General features: G+C 44.0%; 2 protein-coding genes across 2 annotated transcripts in view; both read left to right on the forward strand.

The window, feature by feature from the left end:
* The window catches only part of LOC128055248 (N-acetyllactosaminide beta-1,6-N-acetylglucosaminyl-transferase-like), a 61,455-nt gene extending 36,164 nt beyond the window's left edge, over positions 1 to 25,291 (forward strand). Inside the window, exon 2 of the mRNA XM_052647692.1 lies at positions 25,196 to 25,291. Coding sequence (XP_052503652.1) covers positions 25,196 to 25,224 — 29 coding nt within the window. The 3' untranslated portion in view covers positions 25,225 to 25,291. The remainder of the gene's footprint in view (positions 1 to 25,195) is intronic.
* Positions 18,927 to 26,906, forward strand: part of LOC128055247 (N-acetyllactosaminide beta-1,6-N-acetylglucosaminyl-transferase-like) — a 52,827-nt gene continuing 44,847 nt past the window's right edge. Inside the window, exon 1 of the mRNA XM_052647690.1 lies at positions 18,927 to 19,906. Coding sequence (XP_052503650.1) covers positions 18,988 to 19,906 — 919 coding nt within the window. The 5' untranslated portion in view covers positions 18,927 to 18,987. The remainder of the gene's footprint in view (positions 19,907 to 26,906) is intronic.

A 26,906-nucleotide genomic window follows, 5' to 3' on the forward strand; every position in this document is an offset into this window, starting at 1 on the left:
GTCTCTGAGTTGACTTTTTAAAGTTTCTCCCTCCCCACATGGTGTCAGAGAGACTCAGAAGTAGCCCCAAGTGTTTGCTTCTCACAGCTGGCCCCCCTGGGAGAAAAGAAAGGTTTTTATTCCTGACACTCCCAGCAGCAGCTCGGGGAGTCATCAGAGTAGCCGTGTAGCATAGATGTTTAAAGCAGGACCCGGAAGCCAGACCAACTGCTCTGCCATTTACAAGGCATACTGTAACTGGACAGTTACCTAAATGTGGGAGCCTCAGTTCCCCCATCTGTAAAATGGAGGAAATGATATTTACATCAGATCTGTGAAGCTTCAATGACTTTAGCCAGTGCCCAGCACATATTTTGAGTGTTCATTTTTTTATTGTTGTTACTGTTATTATCATATTCTTCACCTATAATATAGATATTCATTCAATAAATTTATTTTATTGAAATATAGTGGGTTTGCAATGTTGTATTAGTTTCAGGTATATAGCAAAGTGATTCACTTATACATACATATATATATATATATCCCTTTTCAGATTATTTTCCCTTATAAGTTATTACAAAATATTGAGTATAGTTGCCTGTGCTATACAGAAGATCCTTGTTGATTATCTATCTTTTTAGATGTTTGTTTGTTTATTTGGCTGCCCCAGGCCTTAGTTGTGGCACATGGGATCTTTAGTTGTGGCATGCAGAATCTAGTTGCCTAACCAGAGATCAAACCCTGGCCCCCTGCATGGGTGTATGGAATCTTAGCCACTGGACCAGCAGAGGCGTCCTGATTATCTATTTTATATGTAGTAGTGTGTCTGTGGGCTTCCTTGGTGGCTCAGATGGGAAAGAATTTGCCTGCAATGCAGGAGATCCAGGTTCAATCCCTGGGTTGGGAAGATCCCCTGGAAAAGGGAATGGCAACAACCCACTCCAATATTCTTGCCTGGAGAATCCCATGGACAGAGGAGCCTGGCGGGCTACAGTCCCATGAGGTAGCAAAGAGTCGAACAAGACTGAGTGAAGACTGGAGGGGAGTGTGTCTATGTTAATTCCAAACTCATAGTTTATCCCTCCCCCCACCTTACTGAGTACTTGGACACTATGCTGAGTCTGAGATATAATAGTGAATAAGTATATTCTGGGCTTCCCTGGTGGCTCAGATGTTAAAGAATCTCTCTGCAATGCAGAAAACCTAGGTTCTATCCCTGGGTCAGGAAGATTCCCAGGAGGAGGGAATGACTACCCACTCCAGTGTTCTTGCCTGGAGAATCCCACGGACAGAGGAGCCTGGTGGGCTATAGGCCATGGGGTCATAAAAGACTCGGACACGACTGAGCGACTAGCGCCTTCACTTTCAATAATAGTGAGTAACAGATAAGGCCCCTCCTTTCATGGAATATTCTAGAAGTAGGGGACAGACAATAAAAAGCAGACTGATCAGATAATTAGAGACTCTAAGTGTGATGAAGGAAACAAGCAGGCCGACCCAGGAAGGGACCAACCTCTTGGCGAAAGCAGGCATGAACTGCAGCTCCGAAGTGAGGAGAGCCGTGGGAATGAGTAGGGGGTTCCCAGCAGAGGGATGAGGGGTTGCAGAGACCCCGTGGTGAGCAAGGGTTCCACGTGTGCAGGAGCCAGAAAAGTAGCCAGTGTGGCTGGGCCCGAAGGACCAAAGGTGAGAGCTGGACCTGGCTTGACGTGGGCGAGGCCCTAGTGTGAAGGTCACGGGGGAAACTTGACCTGGCAGCACCCATTCATAGGGTAACTGGCAGCGGAGGCAGGGGCTTGGGTCCTGCCAGGGACCGGGTGAACGGTCCATGAGTGGGGTCTGGCTGTCGGCTTCCTTTCCAAGTCCAGCGCCATCACTCCCTCTCTGCTCATCTCTCTCTGACGGTAGTCTAACTTCCTTTCCTAACAACTTCCCCTGATGCCGTTCTCAACCTGCTTTAATCCATCCCCGGTTTGATTAGAATCGGAATGACCTTGATAAAAGCACATAGGTCCTGTGACCATGTCTCTCTCCTTAGATGCTAGGCATGGATCCCCATTACCTAAGCATGACACTGCGGCCCTTCTGCTGGAAGGGGGCTCATTGCCATGTGGCTCCCTTGACCTTAGAAAGGCTTAGCCTCCCTGCCTTGCCTTTTGCCGGTCCCCTCCACCAGGAGGCTCTAGAAGGCTCTGCCTCCCTCTCCCTCCTCTGATCTTTTCTTCAAAGATTCAGCTTAGAGTCACATTCTCTAGAGAGCCTTTCCTGATTCTCGCTCCAATGGACTCCATCCCCCTGAATCCCATGTTCTGTCAATCTTGCGGTGCTGCAACTGTTCCAAGAGGCCCTGGGAGACTGACCTGCAAGGGAAGAACCGGCACCTGCCAATTTCCTTTTCCTTATTCCCTTTACAAGGACTGGCAAGCGAGCAATGGAGTCCCAGCTCCTCGGAGTCACTTAACTTTCACAAACTCAACTAGATTCTCTCTCTTTCTCTCTCTCTCTCTCACACACACACATGCACACACACAGTGTATGTATGTTTAAATGGTCATCCCTCCCCTGCCCACCATTCCACACAATGAGTCTGGGGTCCACAGGTGGATTCTGCTTATTCCCATGAGGGGGTCTTGGTTTTCGGGGCTCACCAACCTTAAAAAGACAGTGTGATCTCATGACTCGGCTCCTTAGCTAAAGCCAAGCTGTCCTTCTGGTGCTCGTAAGAAGTCACTCTCTGGACCCAGATTCAAGGGAGATTGTGCCGTGTTGGAATTATGGAGAGACTTTGTCATCTTAACGGGGCTCCTTTCCAGGGCCTTCCTCCAGAGGAATTCTGACTGCACGCTGTCTTCCCTGTACCTGTCGACTTTGAAATGCAGCCTATCTGTGGTATGAGTACCTTCTCTAAATGTTTGTTGAGTTTATTTATTCGCTAGGAATTGGCAAGGTCCGGGCCCAAATTCAGATCATCCTACTTCCAATTTAGGGTTCTGGCTCCAATCCTTAATGCATCGTGTAGAATTGCTCTTTTTGAAAAGTTGTTCTTACTCTGAAAAGGCAGACAGAGAGATAAAAGTGCCACAAAGAAATGATTGTCTGAAGCCAGCAGTCTTTGGACAATACTTTGTCACACAGAACTTTGAGTGATGGCTTCCACCTTAGGAAAAAGTTGCCATGTGTGTTAAAAAGCATTGCTTTTATAATCCCTCTTTGAAAATGTATTTAAGTGGATTCCATTCTTTTCATATTCTTGGTCACTGACTACTGAATTGAGACTTGGATAATAGTTGATTGAGAGCCACTGGTCTCAGTGAAATACAGAACTGGGGAGAGTTTAGTTCTCAGGAAACAACCCCCGAGAGTCTTTACCCAGTTTGCTGTTTGCTCTTGCTGTTCCGTCTCCCTTGGTGACCTCAGTGGCCTCCAAGCTCAGGCCCATTCTGTCCTGATGAATCATAAGTCTTCATTGTGTGCCCCAGGCCCTCTCTGCATTCTTCCCAGGCCTTTGGGTATCCATTCCCGAGGCGCCCACTGGCCCTTGCTCACACCTCCCCATTTTATTGCCTACTTCCCAGAGTCCCCTTCCCGAGAACCCCAGGCACTGCTGTCCTCCAAGTCAGCTGACATCTCCCCTCCCAGCCCGTCAGCCCTAGTCAGCGCGTCCCATGTGCTCTGCGTGTGTCAGTAAGCATCACCACTGCGGCTCCATCATGACCGCTCTAACTCCAGCCTGTGGGGCCAACCTCTCAAGATGATCTTCAGACCCATCGATATGATGCCTCTGGCCCACAAGTCTCCCTCTTCAAGTCATTCTAACACTCTTGAAATATTTTTCTTTGAAGAATAACTTCTCAATTCCAGAAGCCTCAGTGACATTCAACAACAGCTTTCTGAGTGATTCAATCCAATCATCTCAACATAGGACGTTGGATGTTGGATGTTTCCAAAGCCCTGTGGAACGCCACATCAATGTCACTGATTGATTAATTCCCAGGGCTGCCTTCCCTGAAAGGGACACTCCAGAAAAATCATGCTTTGTGTTTCTGCCTTTGCTATTTTCTTCCTCTTTCCTTGAGTCATTCTCTTCGATTTCTCCTGTTTCAATCATGGCCTGAATATGTCTACATTCAAGGCCTTGTCACGTGGGAAGTGTTTGATGATTTTTAGTCTCAATTTTGTAAACCCTTATTGTAACTCCTTAATGTCATTCTGTCATCTTCTTTGCACTATAATTGTGAATGTGGATATCGTATTGCCCTGACAACTACTATCTCTTTGGGGTCTTTTATATTTTTGGCAGCTCAACATAGGGAGCATCCAGTGGAATAAGAATAAATATTTACTGAATTGAATCAGATGGAAATAACGTTTTATATGCCCATCAGCGCTGCTGCCAACTCAGCTTCAAATCAACCACCCTCTCTGTCACCACACACACAACACACACACACACACACACACACACACACATACACACAGAGTCTAGATCCCTTTGCCAGATCTTACTGGGTCAGCTTCAGACCGCATCTTCTAGCAGCACATTCAGGTTTTCTGGGCATTTTCCTGAAGTCCTTCTTCCCCTGGTCAACAGCAACAGGCCTGTTCTCCCTCTCTCTGTTTTTCCAAAGCATCTGGTTCGATTTGGGAAGGCTGCTCGATGCCAAGTTCATCCTGGGGTCACCAGTTCAAGCCAGACTGTGCTCCAGTCCACAGTCCGCTATCTGTGAACTTAGCCAGTGGGCACCTCACTCTGCACCAAAGAAATACAAAGAGCAAACTAATAGCAGAAGACCCTGCTTTAAAGACCAGATCTGGGTTTGTACAGGGCTGTTGCTTTGGGCAACAGTGATGGTGATAACCCATCATCTGATGAAGAAAATGACTCTGCTAAGATTTTTAGGGATTTTTTTCCCCCCTGGATCTTAGAGTGAACAAATCTGCAGTCTTAGAAGGCAATATCCAAAGCAACAGTAATAGGGAATTTCATGTGTGGCATCGAGTAGTTAAAAACAAAAACCAAACCTACACACCAGCAGTTATATTATTTTTCTAACCAGTCATTTCTCCTTTTCTTTCATATGCATTACATTTATTTTCATCACTACATCATTATTGATTGTTTGACTTTAATCTGTTTAGATCAAGAATGATATGAAAGAATGCTGATTGAACTTAAGGTAAAGAAAGCAAACATTCTGAGCCTTTTTTTTTTTTTTTTTTGAGATGAACATGGATCATACCATTTAATGCAGACCCAAGGCCTTGCGTTTTTTGGAGGTAGGGATTACTTCCATTACAGATTCTTTTCATGTAGATCATAAAAATACATGCATTGTGATGACCCCAATTTAAAAATTACATGCTGCAGTCCATATTAACACTGAGAGCTCTTCATAGAGAAAAAGAAAATTAAATTTTCTTGGCCTAACTAACCAGTTCTTAATGTGGTTCTTCAATGCCTGTCTTTCATCCTCTGACCTGAACTGTATGTGACATTCTTTCTTGACCTGCTTTAGACAAAGCCATGAGTAGAAGGTTTTTTCCAGATGTTGTGCTAAGTCACTTCAGTTGTGTCCGAGTTTTTGTGACGCTATGGACTGCAGCCCGCCAGACTCCTCTGTCCATGGGATTTCCCCAGCAAGAATACTGGAGTAGAATTTCCTCCTCCAGGGGATCTTCCCAACCCAGGAATTGAACCTGTCTCCTGTGTCTCTGACACTGGCAGGCAGATTCTTTACCACTAGCGCCACCTGGGGACAGGCTCAAATAGTTGTGGCACATGGCCTTAGTTGCTCCTAGACAAGTGGAATCTTCCGGGACCCTGCATTGGCAGGCAGATTCTTAGCCACTGTACCTCCAGGGAAGTCCTAAGTGTATTCTTTCTGGTTCACTCTTATTATGCAATGGCACCCCACTCCAGTACTCTTGCCTGGAAAATCCCATGGACAGAGGAGCCTGGAAGGCTGCAGTCTGTGGGGTCCCTCAGAGTCCGACACGACTGAGCGACTTCACTTTCACTTTTCACTTTTATGCATTGGAGAAAGAAATGGCAACCCACTCCAGTGTTCTTGCCTGGAGAATCCCAGGGACGGGGGAGCCTGGTGGGCTGCCATCTCTGGGGTCGCACAGAGTCGGACACGACTGAAGCTACTGAGCAGCAGCAGCAGCAGCAGCTTATTATGCATCACTCTGTGCTCAAGCCACAGTGGCCTGAGGATATGTGTGGGAGGTCACATCGTTTTTCTGCACTGTAGTTTGCAAACTTTTGATGGTCTGCATGCGCCTCCCTCTCAGACCAATGATTTCAGCATTTCCTCTCCCTCCATCAGTTCAGTTCAGTCGCTCAGTTGTGTCCAACTCTGCGACCCCAGGGACTGCAGCACACCTGGCTTCCCTGCCCATCACCACCTCCTGGAGCTTGCTCAAACTCATGTCCATCGAGTCGGTGATGCCATCAAACTGTCTCATCCTCTGTCATTCCCTTCTCCTGCCTTCAATCTTTCCCAGCATCAGGGTCTTTTCCAATAAGTCGGCTCTTTGCCTCAGGTGGCCAGAGTATTGGAGCTTCAGCTTCAGCATCAGTCTTTCCAATGAATATTCAGGACTGATCTCCTTTGGGATAGACTAGTTTGATCTCCCTCCATACTGATCAGTTGTTGAACATTCCCTTTTTGATATATCATTCAGCAGTGAGGGCTTAGGACCAATGATATCTAGGATAGCAAAGACATTTTTGTTTGCCCAGGACTTTCTCACTTTTAGCACTAAAAAAAACAAAACAAAACCAAAACCCTTATCCTGGGAAATTCCTTCAGTTCAGTTCAGTTAAGTCGCTCAGTCGTGTCCGACTCTTTGCGACCCCATGAATCGCAGCATGCCAGGCCTCCCTGTCCATCACGAACTCCCGGAGTTCACTCAGACTCACGTCCATCGAGTCCGTGATGCCATGCAGCCATCTCATCCTCTGTTGTCCCCTTCTCCTCCTGCCCCCAATCCCTCCCAGCATCAGAGTCTTTTCTAATGAGTCAACTCTTCGCATGAGGTGGCCAAAGTACTGGAGTTTCAGCTTTCGCATCATTCCTTCGAAAGAACACCCAGGGCTGATCTCCTTCAGAATGGACTGGTTGGATCTCCTTGCAGTCCAAGGGACTCTCAAGAGTCTTCTCCAACACCGCAGTTCAAACGCATCAATTCTTCGGCGCTCAGCCTTCTTCACAGTCCAACTCTCACATCCATACATGACTACTGGAAAAACCATAGCCTTAGTCCTGGGCAAACTGGACAGTTGGTTATCCTAAGTACTGCCCTTACACATTCCGTCTCGTCTTTTCGATGCCCAAGATATCTTGGGACTGAGAATTAATGCCCTAGATAGTCATGTTCCGCTGATCATTTACTGGGTGGGGGCAGGGGGAAGAAAGATAACTGAAACTACTCCATTACATAGGTTACAATACATTTAAGACACACTGAAGGGTAGTAATCCAAACCACACCATCAGCCCTGAGAGCCTTAACCAGAGGAGACCAGGGCTGAGCCTACCCTACTTATAACAATTTTCCCTGTTTTTGAGGAGAAAAAAGCGAGTTCAAGGATATCCTTTAAAAGAAGGGATTGGTAAATAGAAAATTTGAATGGAAAACCATTTTAGGACTTCCCTGGTATCTCAGTAGTAAAGAATCCACCTGCCAATGCAGGAGACACGGGTTTGATCCCTGATCAGGGAAGATTCCACATGCCGCGGATCAACTAAGCCTTGTGCACCACGGCTACTGAGCCTTTGCTCTAGAACCCGGCAGCCACAGTTACTGAAGCCAGCACATCCCAGAGCCTGCGCTCTGCAGGCAGAGAAGCCAGCGCAGTGAGAAGCCTGCACACCATGACTAGAGATTAGACCCCGCGCGCCGCAACTAGAGAAAGCCTGAGCAGCAGTGAAGACCCGGCACAGCCAAAAACAAATAAATAAATAAAATTATATTTAAAAAAAGAAAACCACTTTAACCAGTGGGAGAACCAAGGGTGAGGATTTTCTTCTATTGAATTCAGACACAGGACATATCCTGGAGGCAAATTTTATCCAGCTTTCATTTCTAGGAAAGCAGAAGAAACATCTGCTTGTGGGGATTCCGCCAAGCCACTCTGGCCCGACAAGCAGTCTAAACTCAAGTAAGCGAAATGTCCTGTGGGAAAGAGGCTAGTTCGATAGTGGGTTCAATAAACTGAAAGTGAGGCAAGAATTTAATAGGGCTATTAAAGCTAGAAGTTGGAGGAAGCCACTGGCTACCCCTATTTTAAGACGGTTTTGTTTTCATTTATCCGAAAATGTTTAGAAGAAAAAGAGTGTCTTCAAGATACGGATTGTTGGTAGCAGCTGAATGATAAGATATTATCTCTTAGTAGAAATATCTCCTTGAGACTTCAACATTCAAAAATATGGAGGTGGAGGAGTTTGGTAGATGAGAAGGGTATCAGAAGTATGTCCAGATTTGAACAGAGGCAAAGTCTTCTCATGAATTTGCCGTCTTTTTTTTTCCCTCAGAGCAGACACTTAGAGAAAAGTTGCATAGAAAGACAAGTAGTCACCAATTCTGTCCCTTGAGATTTAGTGGAATCAAGCCAAAGATCAAATATGTGTGAGTTTGGTTTTTGCTTTTGTTTTTGTTTTGGCTTGGAAAACTGGAATTAAATCTAGGCAACTAACCACAAGAGGGAAAGAAATTGGCTGCCCCAAAGAGGCTGCCAGGGAAGTAGAAAAAAAATAATGTGATCTTAGAAGAATAAAGGTAAGCTGGAGTGATGTTATGTGGAACAGTATAGAAAAATACAGGAGCCTTCCAAGCCAGATTGACTTTCATAGACTTCCTATGATTCATTTTTGAATATTCAGCAACTAAGGTACAGTGATCCCAAGAAACTTTCTGAGGATCATATGGTAAACAGCTGAACCAGATTTAAACCCTGCTCCAAAGCCTTGGTCTTCACCAGCATGCTCTGTCACAACCTTTTACAGGGTGCACCAGCCCGCTGGGTCTCTAAATAGAGGCTGCAACTATACTTCGAGAGGCTGCAATTGGGGGACTTTCCTGGTGGTCCTGGGGCTAAGACTGTGAGCTTCCAATGCAAGGGGATGGGTTCAATCCCTGGTCAGGGAACTAGATCCTTCATGCCGTAACTAACACCCATTGCAGCCAAATAAATTTTAAAAAAAAGAGAGAGAGAGAGGCTGCAATTGGGAATAAAGAGCAGTTCCCTCACTGTGGGATGCAGAGAGGGCTGCAGAGGCTGGCTCTGCCTGTGATAACCACGGCTTTGATGGTGCCCACCTGTCCTCTGGGTTCTTTTAGGGCTTCCCAGGTGGTGCTAGAGAAGGCAATGGCAACCCACTCCAGTATTCTTGCCTGGAGAATCCCCATGGGCCTAGAAGCCTGGCGGGCTACAGTTCATGGAGTGGTAAAGTATTGAACATGACTGAGCAACTAAGCAAAGATGAAGAATGGCTCGTCAAGCCCCACAGCTCTTCCTCATGAGAGGTATCGGAAGGTGGATGGGCACTTCAGGCTCTGTGTGAAGCACATTTGGCAACAGAGAGAGAGATGCTATAAGATTTGTTGGGTACACCTTCTGTGCAAGGTATCACTCTAAGCTCTTTGTGTGTACTAAGCTATTAAGATCTCTTTGGAACGCTGTGAGGTCAGTGTTCCTAGTATCTCTGTTTTATAGAAGAAAGGAGACAGGCACATAGGCCCGTGTACTTTAACCCTGCTGGGGCGTGTTGGGCATTCAGGCAGGTACAAGGATGACCAACATTACCCTTTTTCCTCATTTTGCATTTCTTCATCTGGAAAGTAATTATAAAGACTGATATTACAAAATACAGGCCTGGAGGAACTTGATTATGATCTAGAAAAGAAATCAGCCAAGAACATACAACCTGGGGGCTAAATCTGACCTATTTTTATACTGACCACAAGCCAAGAATGATTTTACATTTTTAAAGGGTTGTGAAATAAAATTTAAAAACCTATTTTATGACTTGAAAATAATATGAAACGGAGATATCAGTGTCTGTGGATAAAGTTTTGGCTGGACACAGACACATACTGTGTGGCTGCTTTTAGAACACAGTCTAGGGCTGACTGGTTGCCTCAGAAGCCAAACAGCTCACAAGCCTAAAATGCTTACTATCTGGCCCTTCACAGAAAAAGTACTGACTTCTGCTATAGAAGCCTGTGACAGACAAGTTTTGGCAGAACTGTGAGTTTCCTGGGTAATTTAGAACCTGCCCTTTCGTGTGCAAAATGGTTAAACTAAAAAAAAAAAAAACCCACACCTAATTTGAATAAGCATATTTCAGAAATGCCTTTTTAAATAGACTATGCAAAATATATGTACAAGAATATATTAATGTCTTTATATTTCACTAAATGTTCATGCTCTGCTTGTTTTCAACCCCAAACTGCTAGGTTTGTTGGCCTGCACAGTTTTCAAGCCTTTTCATTAACTGATTTGATATTTTATTTATTTTTCAACATTTATTTGTTTATTTGGCTGCATTGGGTCTTCATTGTGGCCCGAGAGATCTTGGTTGCATCAAGCACATCTATATGGCACACGGACTCTCGGTGCTTCACGTAGGCTCAGTAGCCATGGTAGCTGTGGTACTCGGGCTTAGTTGCTCTGCAGCACGTGGGATCTTAGTTCCCCAACCAGGAATCAAACCCACATCCCCTGCATTGCAAGGCAGAGTCTTAACCACTGAACCACTAGGGAATTCCCTTATTTGATCATTTTAAATACTGTACAAATGCCAGTCATTCTTTTAATCGAATGATCTTGAAATGTTTGTGGAGTTTTTCTTTTTAAATTGAAATTCAGTTGATTTATAATATTGTGTTAATATCAAGTGTACAGCAATGTGACTCAGTTATATATGTGTCATATATATATTCATAATTTTATTTTTCAGGTTATTTTCCATTATAGGTTATTACAAGGCATTGAATATAGTTCTCTGTGCTACACAGTACATCCTTGCTGTTTATCTATTTTATATATAGCAGTGTGTACCTATTAATCCTAATTTATCTCTCTCCTTTTCCCTTTGGTAACCATAAGTTTGTTTGCTATGTCCAGGAGTCTTTCTGTTTTGTATACAGATTTACTGTATTAATTTTTAGATCCACATGTAAATGATATGTTTGTCTGCCTTACTTCACTTAGTATGATATTCTCCAAGTCTATTCATGGTACTGCAAATGGTAGTATTTCGCCCTTTTTATGGCTGAGTAATATTCCATTGTATTCCACGTCTTCCTAAACCAGTCATCTGTTGATGGCTATTTAGGTTGCTTTTGTTCCTTCACTATTGTTAAGCAGTGCTGCTGTGAACATTGGGGTGCATGTATCTTTTTCGTATTTGTCTTCATTTTTTCTGGATATATGCTCAGGAGTGGGGTTATTGGGTCATTTGGTACCTCTATTTGTAGTTTTTTATGGAAACTTTTGGAGTTTTTCTTGAACCTATTTCACTCTGAGTCTATCACCTATTGCTGACCAAAGGATGCCCAGTCTAACTGTTCTACATCCTCTTCTAATTTGTGACTTCTTACCTGTTTAGTTCTAAGAAAGTGTGTTAGGATTGTGTCTAAACTAAGAGTGAATAAACTAAGCCTCAAGAGAGATTCAAATACATGAGCTCTGATGCTTAAACCAAAAGTGAAAGATGGTATTGTGGGGGCTGATGCAATCTTCAGGGTGCTTGTATGTACATTCACTTGGGTCTTAAAAATTTGTTAATTACTTGATAACATTTAAAGAGTTTGGATTTTTTAATATAAAATTCAGATTTCTCCCTCCTGTTAAAACATTTGCAGAGCTGGCGGCATTGGCCCCATGACCCTACATGTTACTCACTGCTGGCTGTGAAGGTGGCTCTTGTTCAGTCTCGAAGTTGTTTCCAACCTTTTGCAATACCATGGACTGCAGCACGCCAGGCTTCCCTGTCCTTCAGTATCTCCTGGAGTTTGCTCAAATTCACATCCATTGAGTCAGTGACTATGCCATCCAATCATCTCGTCCTCTGCTGCCCCCTTCTCCTCTTGTCCTCAGTCTTACCCAGCATCAGGATCTTTTCCAATAAGTTTGCTCATCACATCAGGTGGCCAAAGTACTGGAGCATCAGCTTCAGCATCAGTCCTTCCAGTGAATATTCAGGACTGATTTCCTTTAGGGTTGATCTCCTTGCTGTCCAGGAGACTCTCAAGGATCTTGTCCAGAACAGTTCGAAAGCTGTAGGTGGGGCAAGAACTAACGACTCTTAACCACCATCCCCACCTTCTCTCAGCCTCCCGACACCACGGCCAAGTGTTAGCTGCCGCTCAGGAATTCCCTAGCCCTGTTTTTCTTGCCCTTCACCAGCTTTACCTACTTTTTTTTTTTTAACTTTTTTCACTTACCTGACTGTACACATTCAGGTGTATGAGTCCCGCCTATGATGTTTGATCTTTATTTTGGTTGCCAGGAGACCTTTTCTGGTTTACTTTCTGGGTTTCGATATGGTTGAAGTGTTTGAGGTTGTCAGAATGACACAGCTCAAGTCTTGGGTGGGAAGCAGAATGGTGTGACCTTGGTGGACAAGAGAGCACCCAACAAAAAACAAAAAAAACCATTGCCTTGATGCAGTAGCCAGTACTTGTGCTGAAAAAAAGCAGGAGAGCTATAAGGACTTGAGAACAGGTCAGGCCCAGGCTGTAATCCTGCCTGAGCAAGAAGGCATTCATGTTTTACCTCTGAGAGCCCAGCTGGGGTGGACACAAAGCTCAAATGAGGTTAACGGGAACTGAAGCTGTTGGGGGAAGCACGCTCACTGAAACCGCCCACCCTGGCCAGGCCCCATAGCAATGATTTGCATGAGTTATTTTACAAGAGGAGGTCTTGGTAAGGAGCACGGAACTAACAAACCACCGTCCTCCGGAAGAGTTCAGGAAGGTCTAAAGGAGATGCCACGTGTCCAACCACCTCCCAGAATCCTTCTCGCTGGCGTCCATCTTGGCTGAGCAATGTGTGCGCCACCGGGAAGGACCCTGAGTCAGAATGATTAGCCAAAAACAACCCGGAAACTAATGCCATCACCATAAAACCCGAGACTGTGAGCCACGTGGCAGAGCAGTTGTCCTGGGTCCCCTTACCCTGGTGCTCTGCACCCAGGCACCCCTTCCCAACAAAGTCTCTTCCTTTGCCAGCACAGATGTCTCCTCAGACAATACATCTCCGAGTGTTAGGCAAGAGCCCACTCTCGGGCCCTGGAAGGGCTCCCCCTTCCTGCAACAGAGCCCTGCCTAGCCCTTTTTGTCTTGATGTTTGAGCAGATCTCACTATGTGTCATTAGTGCCTATCTCCTTGTGCTTGCTGTCTGCTTGATTGTGACCATAAACATATTCTGGGGGCAGAGAGAGGCAGGGAGTGATACAGAATGTCCACCTGACGACAGTTTTCAATATCTTAAGCCAACCAGAGGGAAGAGAGCAGATATCTTGTCCTGGTTGGACGATATTAGCTTAGCCTGCCCAATTTATTTGCTGGAAGAAAATGCCTGCTCAGTTGCCTCAGATACCAGGCAAAACAAACCTACTGCTGGGCCAACCATTACAAAAGGCACTGCACTCTAATCCCTGGCTGTTCCTCCACTGCTGCTGCTACGTCTTCAGTTGTGTCTGACTGTGTGCGACCCTGTGGACAGCAGCCCACCAGGCTCCGCTGTCCACAGGGTTCTCCAGGCAAGAGTACTGGAGGGGGTTGCCATTTCCCTTTGGCTGTTCCTCTAACTCCTTGTAAAGCAGGCAGAACAGACTGTAGAAGGGGGTTTTGGATCCTGTTATTTTGAACTGGTAGTCACGTTGCACCCCCTGCTCATCTGCAAACTGCTTTGATAAATCATGATTAAAGATTTGTTGAGTTTGTTTTGCCTTGGCATTGGACCACAGCTCCCTGTTGTAGGATGGAGGATCAAGGCAAAGAGAGGGGGAAAACCAACTGAACTTACAGTTGTTCCTGGTGAATTTAATGTTCTTGCCTAATCGAGAAAGAATTCAAAGATGAAGTGATAGGTAAGAAGTGGACTTATTTAGAGATAAATACACCATGGACAGAGTGTGGGCCATCTCAAAAGGTGAGAGAAAACCTCAAAATATGCTGTGGTTAGTTTTTATGGGCTGGGTAATTTCATAGGCTAAATAAGTGGGAGGATTATTCCAATTATTTGTGGGAAGGGGCAGGGATTTCCAGGAATTGGGCCGTCACCCTTTTGTTTTTTGATCTATTGTGGTTAGGCTATCATGGTGCTGGTGGATGTATCATTTAGCTGATATATTACAATGAGCATATGATGCGGCTCCTCTGTCTGCCATCTTGGACCTATTTGGCTCTAATAGTGTCCTAGGATTATGTCATTCTTTCAAAGGTTGTATCCTATTCTCTTCCCTGCTGTTTCCTATGAGAGCCCTCTGCCTCCCTCCTTTCCTCTTCCTCCCCTCCTCAGTCCAGTTCAGTCGCTCAGTCATGTCCGACTCTTCGCGACCCCGTGGACTGCAGCACGCCAGGCTTCCTTGTCCATCACCATCTCCCAGAACTTGCTAAAATTCATGTCCATCGAGTCGGTGATACCATCCAACTATCTCATCCTCTGTCATCCCCTTCTCTTCCTGCCTTCAATCTTTCCCAGCATTAGGGTCTTTTCCAATGAGTCAGTTCTTCCCATCAGGTGGCCAAAGTATTGGAGCTTCAGCTTCAGCATCAGTCCTTCCAATGAATATTCAGGACTGACTTCCTTTAGGATTGACTGGTTTGATCTTGTAGTCGAAGGAACTCCCAAGAATCTTCTCCAACACCACAGTCAAAAGCATCGATTCTTTGGTGCTCAGCTTTCTTTATGGTCCAACTCTTACACCCATGCATGACTACTGGAAAAACAATAGTCTTGACTATATGGACCTTTGTTGGCAAAGTAATGTCTCTGCTTTTTAATATGCTATCTAGTTTGGTCATAGCTTAGCGTCTTTTGATTTCATGGATGCAGTCACCATCTGCAGTGATTTTCATGCCCAAGAAAATAAACTCACTGTTTCCATTGTTTTCCCATCTATTTGCCATGAAGTGATGGGACTGGATGCTATGATCTTCGTTTTTTGAATGCTGAGTTTTGAACCAGTTTTTTCACTCTCCTCTTACACTTTCTTCAAGAGGCTCTTCAGTTCTTCGCTCTCTGCCATAAGAGTAGTGTCATCTGCATATCTGAGGTTATTGATATTTCTCCCCGCAATCTTGATTCCAGTTTGTGCTTCATCCAGCCTGGCATTTCGCTTGATGTACTGTCCATATAAGTTAAATAAGCAGGGTGACAGTATACAGCCTTGGCGTAATCCTTTCCCAATTTGGAACCAATCTGTTGTTCCATGTCCAGTTCTAACTGTTGCTTCTTGACCTGCATACAGATTTCTCAGGAGGCAGGTCAGGTGGTCTGGTATTCCCATCTCTTTAAGAACTTTCCACAATTTGTTGTGATCCACACAATCAAAGGCTTTAGCATAGTCAATGAAGCAGAAGTAGATGTTTTTATGGAACTCTCTTGCTTTTTCTATGATCCAGTGGATGTTGGCAATTTGATCTCTGGTTCTTCTGCCTTTTTTAAATCCAGCTTGAACATCTGGAAGTTCACAGTTCACATACTGTTGAAGCCTGGCTTGGAGAATTTTGAGCACTACTTCGCTAGCATATGAGATGAGTGCAATTGTGTGGTAGTTTGAGCATTCTTTGGCATTGCCTTTCTTTGGGATTGGAATGAAAACTGACCTTTTCCAGTCCTGTGGCCACTGCCGAGTTTTCTAAATTTGCTGGCATATTGAATGCAGCACTTTCACAGCATCACCTTTCAGGATTTGAAATAGCTCAGCCTCCCCTAAGTCCTGCCATTATTCTTTGAAGAAAAGGGTGTGTCTCTAACAAGAAGTAAGAAAGAAGGAATATCAAGGCGTGAAGGCAAATCATTCAGTGCTTTCCTTCGTATACTCACATTTCTACTGTCCCCAGTCTCAGGATAAAGGGAGATTTCAGTGGGGAAAGAAAATAGTGAAAACCATTTAACCTTCCCTCTTTTGGAGTGGCAATAAGTCAAACCATTTAAAAACTCTAAGAAGGTAAATGTTTTTCGTTTCCATTACTGAGAACAGAAGTCAAAATATCAGTTCTTTAACAGGGTCAGAAATGTTGAACATTTTTCAAAAAGCAAATAAAAGCAACAAGAATTGCTAATGCTTATTGAGCATAAACAAACAGATACATAAACCCTAAATGAGAGCTATCTCACTCACTGTTCTTAAGAACCATGTGAAATAGGAAGTACTGTTATTTCCATCTGGAAAACAAAGAACCTGATACTTAGAGAGATTAAGTGTAACTCCACCTTGCTCATACTGCCGGTCACTGACCAGCTGGGATTTGACAACAATTAGACTGGCTTTGGCTTTTGGACCAGGGAGCTACAGAATTAAGCCTTTGGATCCTACCCAGCTGCATAACTTTGGGAAAAATATTTGTGTTAGCCTTAATCTCCTGGTCTGTAAAATATAGAATTGTGTTAGGGTGATTTTTAAGATTCCTGCCAGCTATTTGGGTCTCTATCCAAGTCAATATCCATCAGGTCTACTGAAAAAAAAATAGCACAACCTAAAAATTGAGAATTATGTGTGTGTGTTTTTTTTAAAAAAAAACACTAATTAATTTATGTATTTATTTATTTGGCTGTGTTGGGTCTCAGTTGCAGCACTCAAGTTCCAGAGCATGGGGGTTTCAGTAGTTGTGGCCAGTGGGCTTAGTTGCTTCAACCAGGAGGGATCTTAGTTCCCTGACCAGGGATGGAACCTGAGCGAGTCCCTTGCACTGCAAGGCGGATTCTTAACCTCTGGACCAGCGGGAAGTCCCGAGACTTCTTTTATTGGGCAGACATTCTGAGGACTTCAAGCCTGGCATTGCTCTGAAGAGATAAAGGAGGAGCCAGGATACATAGTTTTTTTTATCACAAAGACCAGGTAGTAGGCATCTCAAAAGATGACTGTTAATGAAAGAAAACCAGACATCTCCAGTTAATGAATTTAGCACTTTTCTATTTCTGGAAAGATGCAAGAGTCCGGGCTCAGTGAAATCACCCTTTGATATGCCCTTCAGCTCTCCAAGGCCAGTATCTGGTGCTTTGTCATCCGGGGCTTCCTCAGGGTACGCCGCTGGGGGTGGCTACAGCGACTGATGGTGGCTTGATGGCAGGCATCCTGTGTTTCCATCCTGAGTCCCCTCAGGACTCACCCCCATGTGTGGGGGAAGGGGGGATGGCGGCTGTCATTTGATGGCAGAAACATCCTTTGTTGACTGACACGGCAGGTGACATTTTTCATTCTCAGTCACATCCAGGCCACTGTTGCCATTCATCAGTCCAGTGAACCATAGGCAACTGAGGAGTGGGGTGGGAGGGGAGGCGGACGGGTAGAGTGTGGCGTTACAGGCCCATGTCTTCCTAACAGAAGCAGCTGCTCAGCTGCCATGTCACGCCGAGACAGGCAAGATTATTGAGTGACTGCAGGAGGGAGGTGGGAGCAGGGCCACTTTCAGCTCCCGTGGCTGCCAGAGTTAATCTCTTAGCTGGCTCACTAACTTTCCCCCAGAAGCATCCTTACCACCTGCCTTGAACGCCCGCCACGTTTGCTGAGCACTGGAGGCACCTGGCTCAGGTGAGCTTTGAGAAGGCATCTGTCATGTGACCATACCTGCTGAGCTGCTGTCCCTGTCTTCCCTGAACTGCACTGAAGGAGACTTCCAGGAATTTTGCCTCAGTCCCGAAGCCTTTGTTCTCCCTTCAGAGTAAGGAAGTAGGAGAGGGGCTGGGTGAAGAGGTGACTCTTTGGAGCTCTCTGAAGTAACCTCCAGTCTGAGGATGTCAGGCTGTTAAAGAGACCCAGTGGCTAGTTACACCACACGTGGTAGATAATACTGTCTACAGCTCATTATCTGAAGCTCTGTGTGAAATGGGAACCAACCTTTGCTCTCTGGGAACAAGCTATCACTTTTCTCCCAGGCAGGTGGAACTAAAGTGTGTTTCATTTATGCCTCCACATCGACTCTTGAATATCAAGTCACTCCTAGCTTCCTTCTGCCCTCATCCCCTGCCCTTGAAAGTGTAGTTCATTTTTTCCTCTACCCATGGACATATATATGCTACATAACATCATCAGAAACTGTCTGATTTAATTCAGGGAACACCTACCTTGCCATCAGATTTTTTTTTCCTCCAATAATCGTCTACTTAGGCATGTTGCAAGGGGTTTTTTTCTTATCTGTGTCTGTCTTATACGCCCAGAGGTAGAGATAACACTGAAATGAAATAAAGTGGCAGAGACCCAGAAAGCGAAATAAACCCGAGAAGGAGAAGTCCACAGGCAGTGGTTTTCAAGGACTGCTAGCAGCTTGGCAGGGCGAGCCAGAAAAAGGAGAACCATTTAACTTGAAAAGGAAGGGGAAAGCGTGAGAAGGGAGATCAGGCCAAATAGATTGCATGGAGGGGGGCGGAGTGAAGCCCAGGATACAGCCTCGGTGAAAGGAGCCGGCACTCCAGACTGAACGCAGTTTGCTAAGGTCCACTGGCGTCTTGTATGCAAATGAGAAGGGCTTCCCGGAGCTGCCCTGAGCCCGGGGCCTTCTGCCAGCAGCCGAGTGGCACCACGGAGGCCAGAGCCCAGGGCGCTTTAAGAAGCATCTCTGGCCGTTGCCAGGAGAGGATGAACAACACCCAGAAGCAGAGAGTAAATGAGGATTAAAGGACCCGGCAGAAGGAAGCCTGCTTGAGAAGCTGTTGAAATTCCAAGATTGGCGAAAGAAGTCAGTTCTACGTCTTCACTCTTGTTTCAGGAACCGATTATTTCTCAGTCTTTCGAGAGAGATTGCTTCCCCAGGGAAGTGAAAATAATGAACTCCTGGAAGTATTGGTTTTTTGCTTTCATGGGAGTCAGTGTGGTTATTTTTGTGATCCTTTACAGTGGCCAGTTAAGCAAACCAAAAAGTCACAGGGATAGCTCCATTGAAAGAGACTTGGGGATACACGCCTGTAAGGATGCCTTAGATGAGAAGTCAACCTTTTTGTGGGAAAAGACATTGACGTCCCCCGTAGGAAGTGTCCCTTGCAAGGACTACCTGATCCAGAATCGCTACATCACAAGGCCTTTGTCGAAAGAAGAAGCCGAGTTCCCTTTGGCATATGTCATGGTCATCCATAAGGATTTTAACACTTTTGAAAGACTCTTCAGGGCCATCTATATGCCCCAGAATGTCTACTGCGTTCACGTGGATGAGAAAGCCACAATTCACTTTAAGAAGTCTGTGTGGCAGCTGCTGAGTTGCTTCAAGAATGCTTTTCTTGCTTCAAAGATGGAGCCTGTGGTCTACGCAGGAATTTCCAGGCTCCAGGCTGACCTGAACTGCCTGCAAGACCTTTTAGCTTCTGAAGTTCCGTGGAAATACTCCATCAACACCTGCGGGCAAGATTTCCCCCTGAAAACCAACAGGGAGATCATTCAGCATCTCAAAGGATTTAAAGGGAAAAACATCACCCCCGGAGTGCTGCCTCCTGACCACGCTGTAAAGCGGACTCGATATGTCTACCAGGAGTGCTTGGGCAGAGGTGGCTCTTTTATGAAAAATACCGGTATTTTGAAAACCTCACCTCCCCACCAGTTGACCATCTACTTTGGCACTGCTTACGTGGCCCTCACCAGAGAGTTCGTCAAGTTTGTCTTCCAAGACCGAAGGGCCATTGATCTGCTCCAGTGGTCCAAAGATACCTATTCTCCCGATGAACATTTCTGGGTGACTCTTAATAGGATCCCAGGTGGGTATGAACTTCCATTCCTGGTTTGTTTGTTTTTTTTCCCTTATCCATAGGTTGAGTGTGCTAACATTCAGCTCTTCTTTGAAATTATTTGGGAAAAAAATAAATAAATGCCGGAAAAGTGATTAGTCAGCTTGCTTTTTAGTGGCAGCTCTACTGTCTTATTGGAGAAAGAAATGGCACCCCACCCCAGTGTTCTTGCTTGGAGAATCCCAGGGATAGGGGAGCCTGGTGGGCTGCTATCTATGGGGTCACACAGACTGAAGCAACTTAGCAGCAGCAGCAGCTACTGTCTTATGGGCCTCCCTGGTGGCTAAGATGGTGAAGAATCTGCCCACAGTGCAGGAGACCCGGGTTTGATCACTGCGTTGGGAAGATCCCCTGAAGGGAAGGAATGGCAACCCACTCGAATATTCTTACGTGGAGAGGAGCCTGGTGGGCTAAAGTCCCTGGGGTCCCAAGGAGTCAGACACAACTGAGTAACTGACACACACATACACTACCATCGTGTAACTGTGCTGTATGGTGATCTAAGAAATAGGCCAATTTCCTGGAGCGCTTGCAAAACTACCTTTGAGAGTGTATCACTTAGTTCCTCACCTTGAGCTCAGTCTTTTTTTTTTTTTTAATTGAGGTATAATTGACATACAATACCTCAGTCTTTTGAATGAATGCCTTTCATAGTCCTTGATAAGAACAGTTGTGACATAATGAGACTGATTTTGAATAAGCATCCTATGAATTGAATGAAATCGGTGGTGTTTCTCTTAGAGACTGTTACACCGTATTATACTGATGCTCAAAGTTCACGGGGCTGTTTCATCTTTGGATGTTTACAGATTATCACTCTGGCTTGAACGTCTCTAGTCTCAGACCTGACCAGGTGTCCAGGTCTCAACTGACTTGGTTCAGTAAATCTAGTCTGATATTTTATTGCCTGGGAGAGTGAGTCACAGTGAGTTGAAACGTGCCAGAGAGACATTCTAGCTGGAGCTGACCCCAAGTCACTACTCAGCTACTCAATTGTGAAGTCCCATTTTCTTATTAGAAGTTGCCCTTTGCAGGCTCTTGTTTTGATATACTGTGAAGTCTTTCCCATTGTTCATGATAATTTGGGGCTAAGGTATTTGAGGCATGGAGGCAGGAAACAGCAGCAGACTCCCTCTTTAGATTCAGGACTGGGTTTCTTTTCAAAGTTCTGTTTCCCATATGTTGTCTGGGAAGGTCCGTGTGACCTGTAGGGCCTCTTCCTGGCGATGTCCCAATGCACTGGTTTCTGCTATTGTGCCAGCTTGCCTGTGGGTGTCAGCCCTGCGGGGAGGTGACCCCAAGCCTGCCACGCTGGAAATACCTCCCTTCTCTTGGCTGCAGTATCGCTATTGTTGGCGCATACGAGTGCCACCTTCATACCTGAACGTGGACTCACAGCAATTGTTAGGTGCCCAATAGCTCAGCATCCCTGAGGGCTAATCTACAGTGGCAGTTACAGAAACTTGCTTAAAGAGGGGAGCGAAAAGGTGGTTGGGGGCAGAGGCACGCAGTGAATTTCAGACAGTAGTAGGTTAACAGTTCACAAAGACTTGCAGGAGGGGGAGTAAATCAACCTTTTTTCCCAGTTTAAGTAGCAACTGAAAGTGGGGTGCGGTTGCTTGCTGCTCGAAAGAAGCGAAGTTGGTGGAAAGGAAGGTTTGCTGTATTTTGGATGCTGACCACGGAGCAGGGAGGGCAGACTTCTGTCCAAAGGAGGGCTTTCCCCTACTGACAACCAGTGGGCAAGAGCTTTCATAATCTGCGGGAGGGGCTATGGGCAGAAACAGCACAGTCGGCACTGACAGTCATCTTGAAATTGGTCATCAGTGGTTGGTTTGTTCCAATATCCTTGACACCAGTTCTTGGAATTGTGGCAGCTTATGTCACGGCTATGGTCTTACCATCACGTAGTTAACTTACCTGAGGTTTCAGTATCTATAAGACAGCTCACAGGATATGGCTCAGATACTCATTTATCTGTAGCCCTTGAGAAGGAACTAAAGGTCCTCGACTGTGCTTAATGACAGCATTGTTATTATTTGGTCTGCTTGGACTGTTTTCCTTTGTTTCTGCATTTTCTCACTTCTCTGATTCAACTTATTCTTTGGCTAAAGTTCTTCCATAGACAAAAGGCAGGCAGAGGACATGGTGGGTGGGGGCAAGGACCATAGGCAGAGTCCTGCTCCATTTCACAGTGAGTGTTACCCTAATTGTTCACAAATAAGTGTAAACGTTCTGTACATGGCATGCAATACCATTTTTGTTAACACTGTTTGTGCTAGGTATGTTATGCTCCATAGCACCTCTTTTAATTATGAGAAATAATCATTGTTATCCTCATGTACAGATGAAGAAAATGAGGCTTAGTAGCAGTGGTAGTGGTTCAGTCCTGTCCGTTCTTTGCAACCCCATGGACTGTAGCCCACCAGGTTCGTCTGTCCATGAAATTTCTCCAGGCAAGAATACTGGAGCGTGCTGGAGACGGAATGAAACACCAACACTGCAGAGTGGTTTAAATCTTTATATTTTAACACTTGCTTCTTACAGCTACTTTATTTTATATCCCTAGCGCAACAAGCTACAGGGCAAGCTGCCAAGCACTAGGATTCAGAGACTATACAGTGCGCAGGCGCAGGGCGAGATAACCTTTACCTTGACTTATTTACTGCAGCTAAGACTGTGTTTTGGGGAACTTCCTTATCAACTTAGAATCCGTTTTGTCCCAGGGTCTGTTCCTTTTGAGGAATCAGAGAAACATCCTTGTGTGCAAGAAATGTTCTTTTCCCACGGGAACAAACAGGATTCTTAGCTGAACATCTCGTTTGCAAGAATGTTCAGCCCTGGTTGAGAGTCTCGTTTGCAAGCACTTCTCAACCTTCCTTAAACCTAGTTCCCTACACTGGGCAGAACATCTCGTTTGCAAGAATGTTCAGCCCTGGTTGAGAGTCTCGTTTGCAAGCACTTCTCAACCTTCTTTATACCTTGTTCCCTACATCTCCCCCTTTCTTTTCTTGTAGATGCTGAATAAGTGCTTGAATACGCAAAGCTTCTTTTTTTAATTGTTTTCCTTTTCGCCAGCGCCGGTAGACTATAAAAGCAATAAAACATAAAGCAACAATTAACAAAGTATTTACAAAGGATGTTGTTAACAATGTAGATACATGCCCTAAAGGATTAAGGTTATCTAATCCTTCTTGAAGACTCTTCAGTATATCAGAACCAAGAATATTAGGCACCGTCTTACTAAAAGTTGACAATATAGTTTGTTCCAATTCCATAATTTCAGGAGTTAAATTCTGGTGTCCCACTAAAGACCTTTTTACCTTTTCCCAACCCTCACTCATATTAAAGGGAACAGGGGTTACACATAGGTGAGATGAGTTCCAATCACATTTTAACACACTCTTTGTAGCTAACACAGTCACTTGATCTCCTAACCAGGAAACAGTATGTTGTAAATTCAATACATCAGTAGCCAATTGAGAGTCCAAATCATGCTGTTGTTGCCACAACAAATGAGCATCCTTATGCCACTCCCTGACAAAATCAGCAGTCTGTATGCCTTGATGCAAAGCAAGACCTGCTACAGTTGCTGTTGCTGTTACTGAAGCCACGGCGAGAATTGATGCGATGACAATGCCAAGCATTCTTCGAGATCGATGGAGAAGTTTGTACAGCATTTACAAGATGAGTGACAGCAAAGGAGTCCGACCAAGGTCGAGTAAGATTAACAGGCAACCAGAGTTCAGTCCGTGCTTTCACAATGACCAAAGAATAATTACTGGAATGGACCATCTTGTTTTCAACATTTTCCCACCAGGAACGATTTATACATTGAGTCAAGTTACAATCAGAACATGATATAACTCCCAAAATTTCATTCCAAATCCATTGCCCATACAGTAAAGAATAAGGAAATTTTACACATGCTATAGCAGAGTAAGATTTATTAATATGCAAATGAACTTGAAATGGCCCCTTAGGATCATTGACATTTAAAGTAAAGTTTCCCGTCCATGTAGTAAGGTCACCTGACACTGCCCATAATTTTCATATATCTCCTTGTAATTGAGGGTGCCCATCCATTTGTAATTGAGGTGGAACCAATGCAAAATGTTGCCATTTTACAGTTTCATTTCCTTGAGATAATGGTCCGGGGAGAGAAGAATGAGCTCGAATATGAGTAAAAAAGACAGGGTTAGTTCGCCTAATTAATAATTGTTGAACCTGAAAAAATAATTTATCAATATTAGTTTTTAAAGTTACCGGTAGAGTGGCTTCAGGAAGATAAATACATGAAAAGACTGCATATTTAGAATCAGAAACAATATTAATAGGAATATCAAAAAAATCCTGTAATGCCAAACAAATGGCCCAAAGTTCAGCAGGCTGCACAGAAGAAAAGGAATGTGGAACAACTTTAGAAGTAGTATCAGTCCAATAGCCAGCAGTATTTTTATTGGCATCTGTAAAAATAGTTTTTCCTTCAACTGGAATATTAGATATAGAAGATTTATAAACCATTGATGTATGTCGAAGAAAATCTATCATTTTAGATTGAGGATATTGATTAGAAAAAGTCCCTGAATAAGATGCAAGAGCTATCTGCCAATTTTCATTAAACTGTAAGCAATTAGAAATTTGGGTGGAAGTAAGTTGAGTAATAATTGTTTGAGGGTCACTTCTAATTAACTGAGTAATACGGCCTCGACCTTTCAAAATAAGGAAAGCAATTTTATCCATATAAGTAGTAAGCTTTTTTGTATAGTTATTGGGTAAAAATACCCACTCAATCAACCCTGCAGATTGAGCAATAACTCCAGTAGGAGAATAGGGAGTATGGAACACTATGAAATATATAGGTTGATCCTGTTGTAGATAAGTAAGAAACCCTTCATTCAACCGTTGCTCTACAAAGTGTAATTCCTCCTTTGCTTGAGAAGTAAGAGACCGAGGACTGTTAAGAGCAGTATCACCCTCTAAAGTAGAAAATAAATGACGCAATTGAGTTGTAGGAATCCCTAACATGGGACGTAACCAGTTAATATCACCCAAAAGCTTCTGAAAATCATTAAGAGTTTTTAAATTATCTCGTCTAATTTGGACTTTTTGAGGTTTTATTTTTTGTCGTTTCAAAATAGCACCTAAATATGAAATAGGAAATTTAGTTTGAATTTTTTCAGGAGCAATTTGAAGATTAAAATCACTTAAAGCCTTTTTTTACATGAATAAAAAATTTATCTCGTTCTTCTTTACTAGGAGCTGCCAATAGAAGATCATCCATATAATGATAGAGAAGACAATTAGAAAATTGTTGTCTCACAGTAATAAGAGCACGATCAACAAACTCCTGACAAAGTGTAAGGCTATTAATCATTTCTTGAGGCAACACTGTCCATTGATAACGTTTTACGGGCTGCCCATGATTATACACTGGAATAGTAAAAGCAAATTTATTTTTATCTTTTATTTGCAAAGGAATATTAAAAAAACAATCCTTTAAATCTAAAACCATCAAAGACCAATCCTGTGGAATCAAAGCAGGAGAAGGGAGACCTAATTGCAAAGCTCTCATAGGTTCTATACATTTGTTAACTTCCCTTAAATCAGTCAACATTTTCCATTTACCAGATTTTTTTTTAATGACAAAAACAGGAGAATTCCAAGGAGACGTGGAAGGTTCAATATGGCCAGATTGAGGCTGTTCTTTTACTAATTGTTCTAAAGCCTCGAGCTTCACTTTTGGAAGCGGCCACTGCTCAACCCATTTAGGGACATCAGTTAACCATTTCAATGGGAGAGCTCGAGGAATTTGAGCAGTGGCTACAAGTTTTCTGACGAGATGGTAAGCGTTGTTTCTAAAGAAAATAAAAGATCTCTTCCCCAGATATTAATAGGTATATTAACAATGTAAAAAGAAATAAATACTTTTTTTCCATTAGACAATTGGCATGACAAAGGTTGAGCGCTTCTCCACACATCTGCTATTGATCCTAAGCCTGTTAAAACAAGAGGAATTTTTTTTTTTCAGTCATTAGGCCATTGCTGGAGAGAAATAACCGAAACATCTGCTCCTGTATCCACTAATCCTTCAAACTGTTTACCTTCAATAATCAGTGACATTAAAGGACGAGAGTCATTAATAAGCATTTCCCAAAATATACTTTTTCCGGTACTTCCAAAACTACCGACTCTCTCATTTGAATATGAAGAAAACGGGTGATAAGGTAACAAGAGAAGTTGTGCAATCCGTTCCCCTGCTAGTAAAGAAAGAGTTTGTGATGTAGAAACCATAATTAAAATTTCCCCGACATAATCAGAATCAATTACTCCTGGATATACAATCAATCCTCTTAATGTTGCACTACTCCGTCCCAAAATTAACCCAAAAGTTTTTCTTGGTAATGGGCCAAAAACATTAGTCCGTGTTTTATAAACACCTCCTCCTGGGGATAGAATAACATTTTCAGCTAATGGAAGATCTGCAGCTGCACTACCTAATGTAGCAGCCTTCAAATCTGAAATCATCATTTGAGCACCATTCGAGAAAATTGGCTGTCGAGATTGGCATTGACCTGTGCAGGAGACTGGCAAGGAGCTCCCGGTATTGTTCCTGGGCCCCAGGAGCTTAGGCCCACTGGGAAGTTTCCCGACAAAGGGGCTCTTAAGGGATTCCCTTCCCTATCAGTTTTAGATTTACACTCCTGAGTCCAATGCTTTCCCTTGCCACATCTCCTACAAAGACCTGAGGGCTGTCGCTTTTCTGGCAATTGCTCGTTTTTTGGCTCATTTTTTTGTCTCTTACAATCTTTTTGAAAATGTCCTGGCTTTCCGCAATTAAAACAGTTTCCTCCCCTCAGAGGTTTCACAACCTTTGCTAAAGCTGCTGCAAATACAGAAGCTTGATGTTCAGTTCCTCCAACTCTAGAGCATGCTCTTATGAACTCAGCCACAGAAGCCCCTTGTCCTT

Source organism: Budorcas taxicolor, chromosome 11, assembly GCF_023091745.1.
Source record: "Budorcas taxicolor isolate Tak-1 chromosome 11, Takin1.1, whole genome shotgun sequence".
NCBI classification, from domain to species: Eukaryota; Metazoa; Chordata; class Mammalia; order Artiodactyla; family Bovidae; genus Budorcas; species Budorcas taxicolor.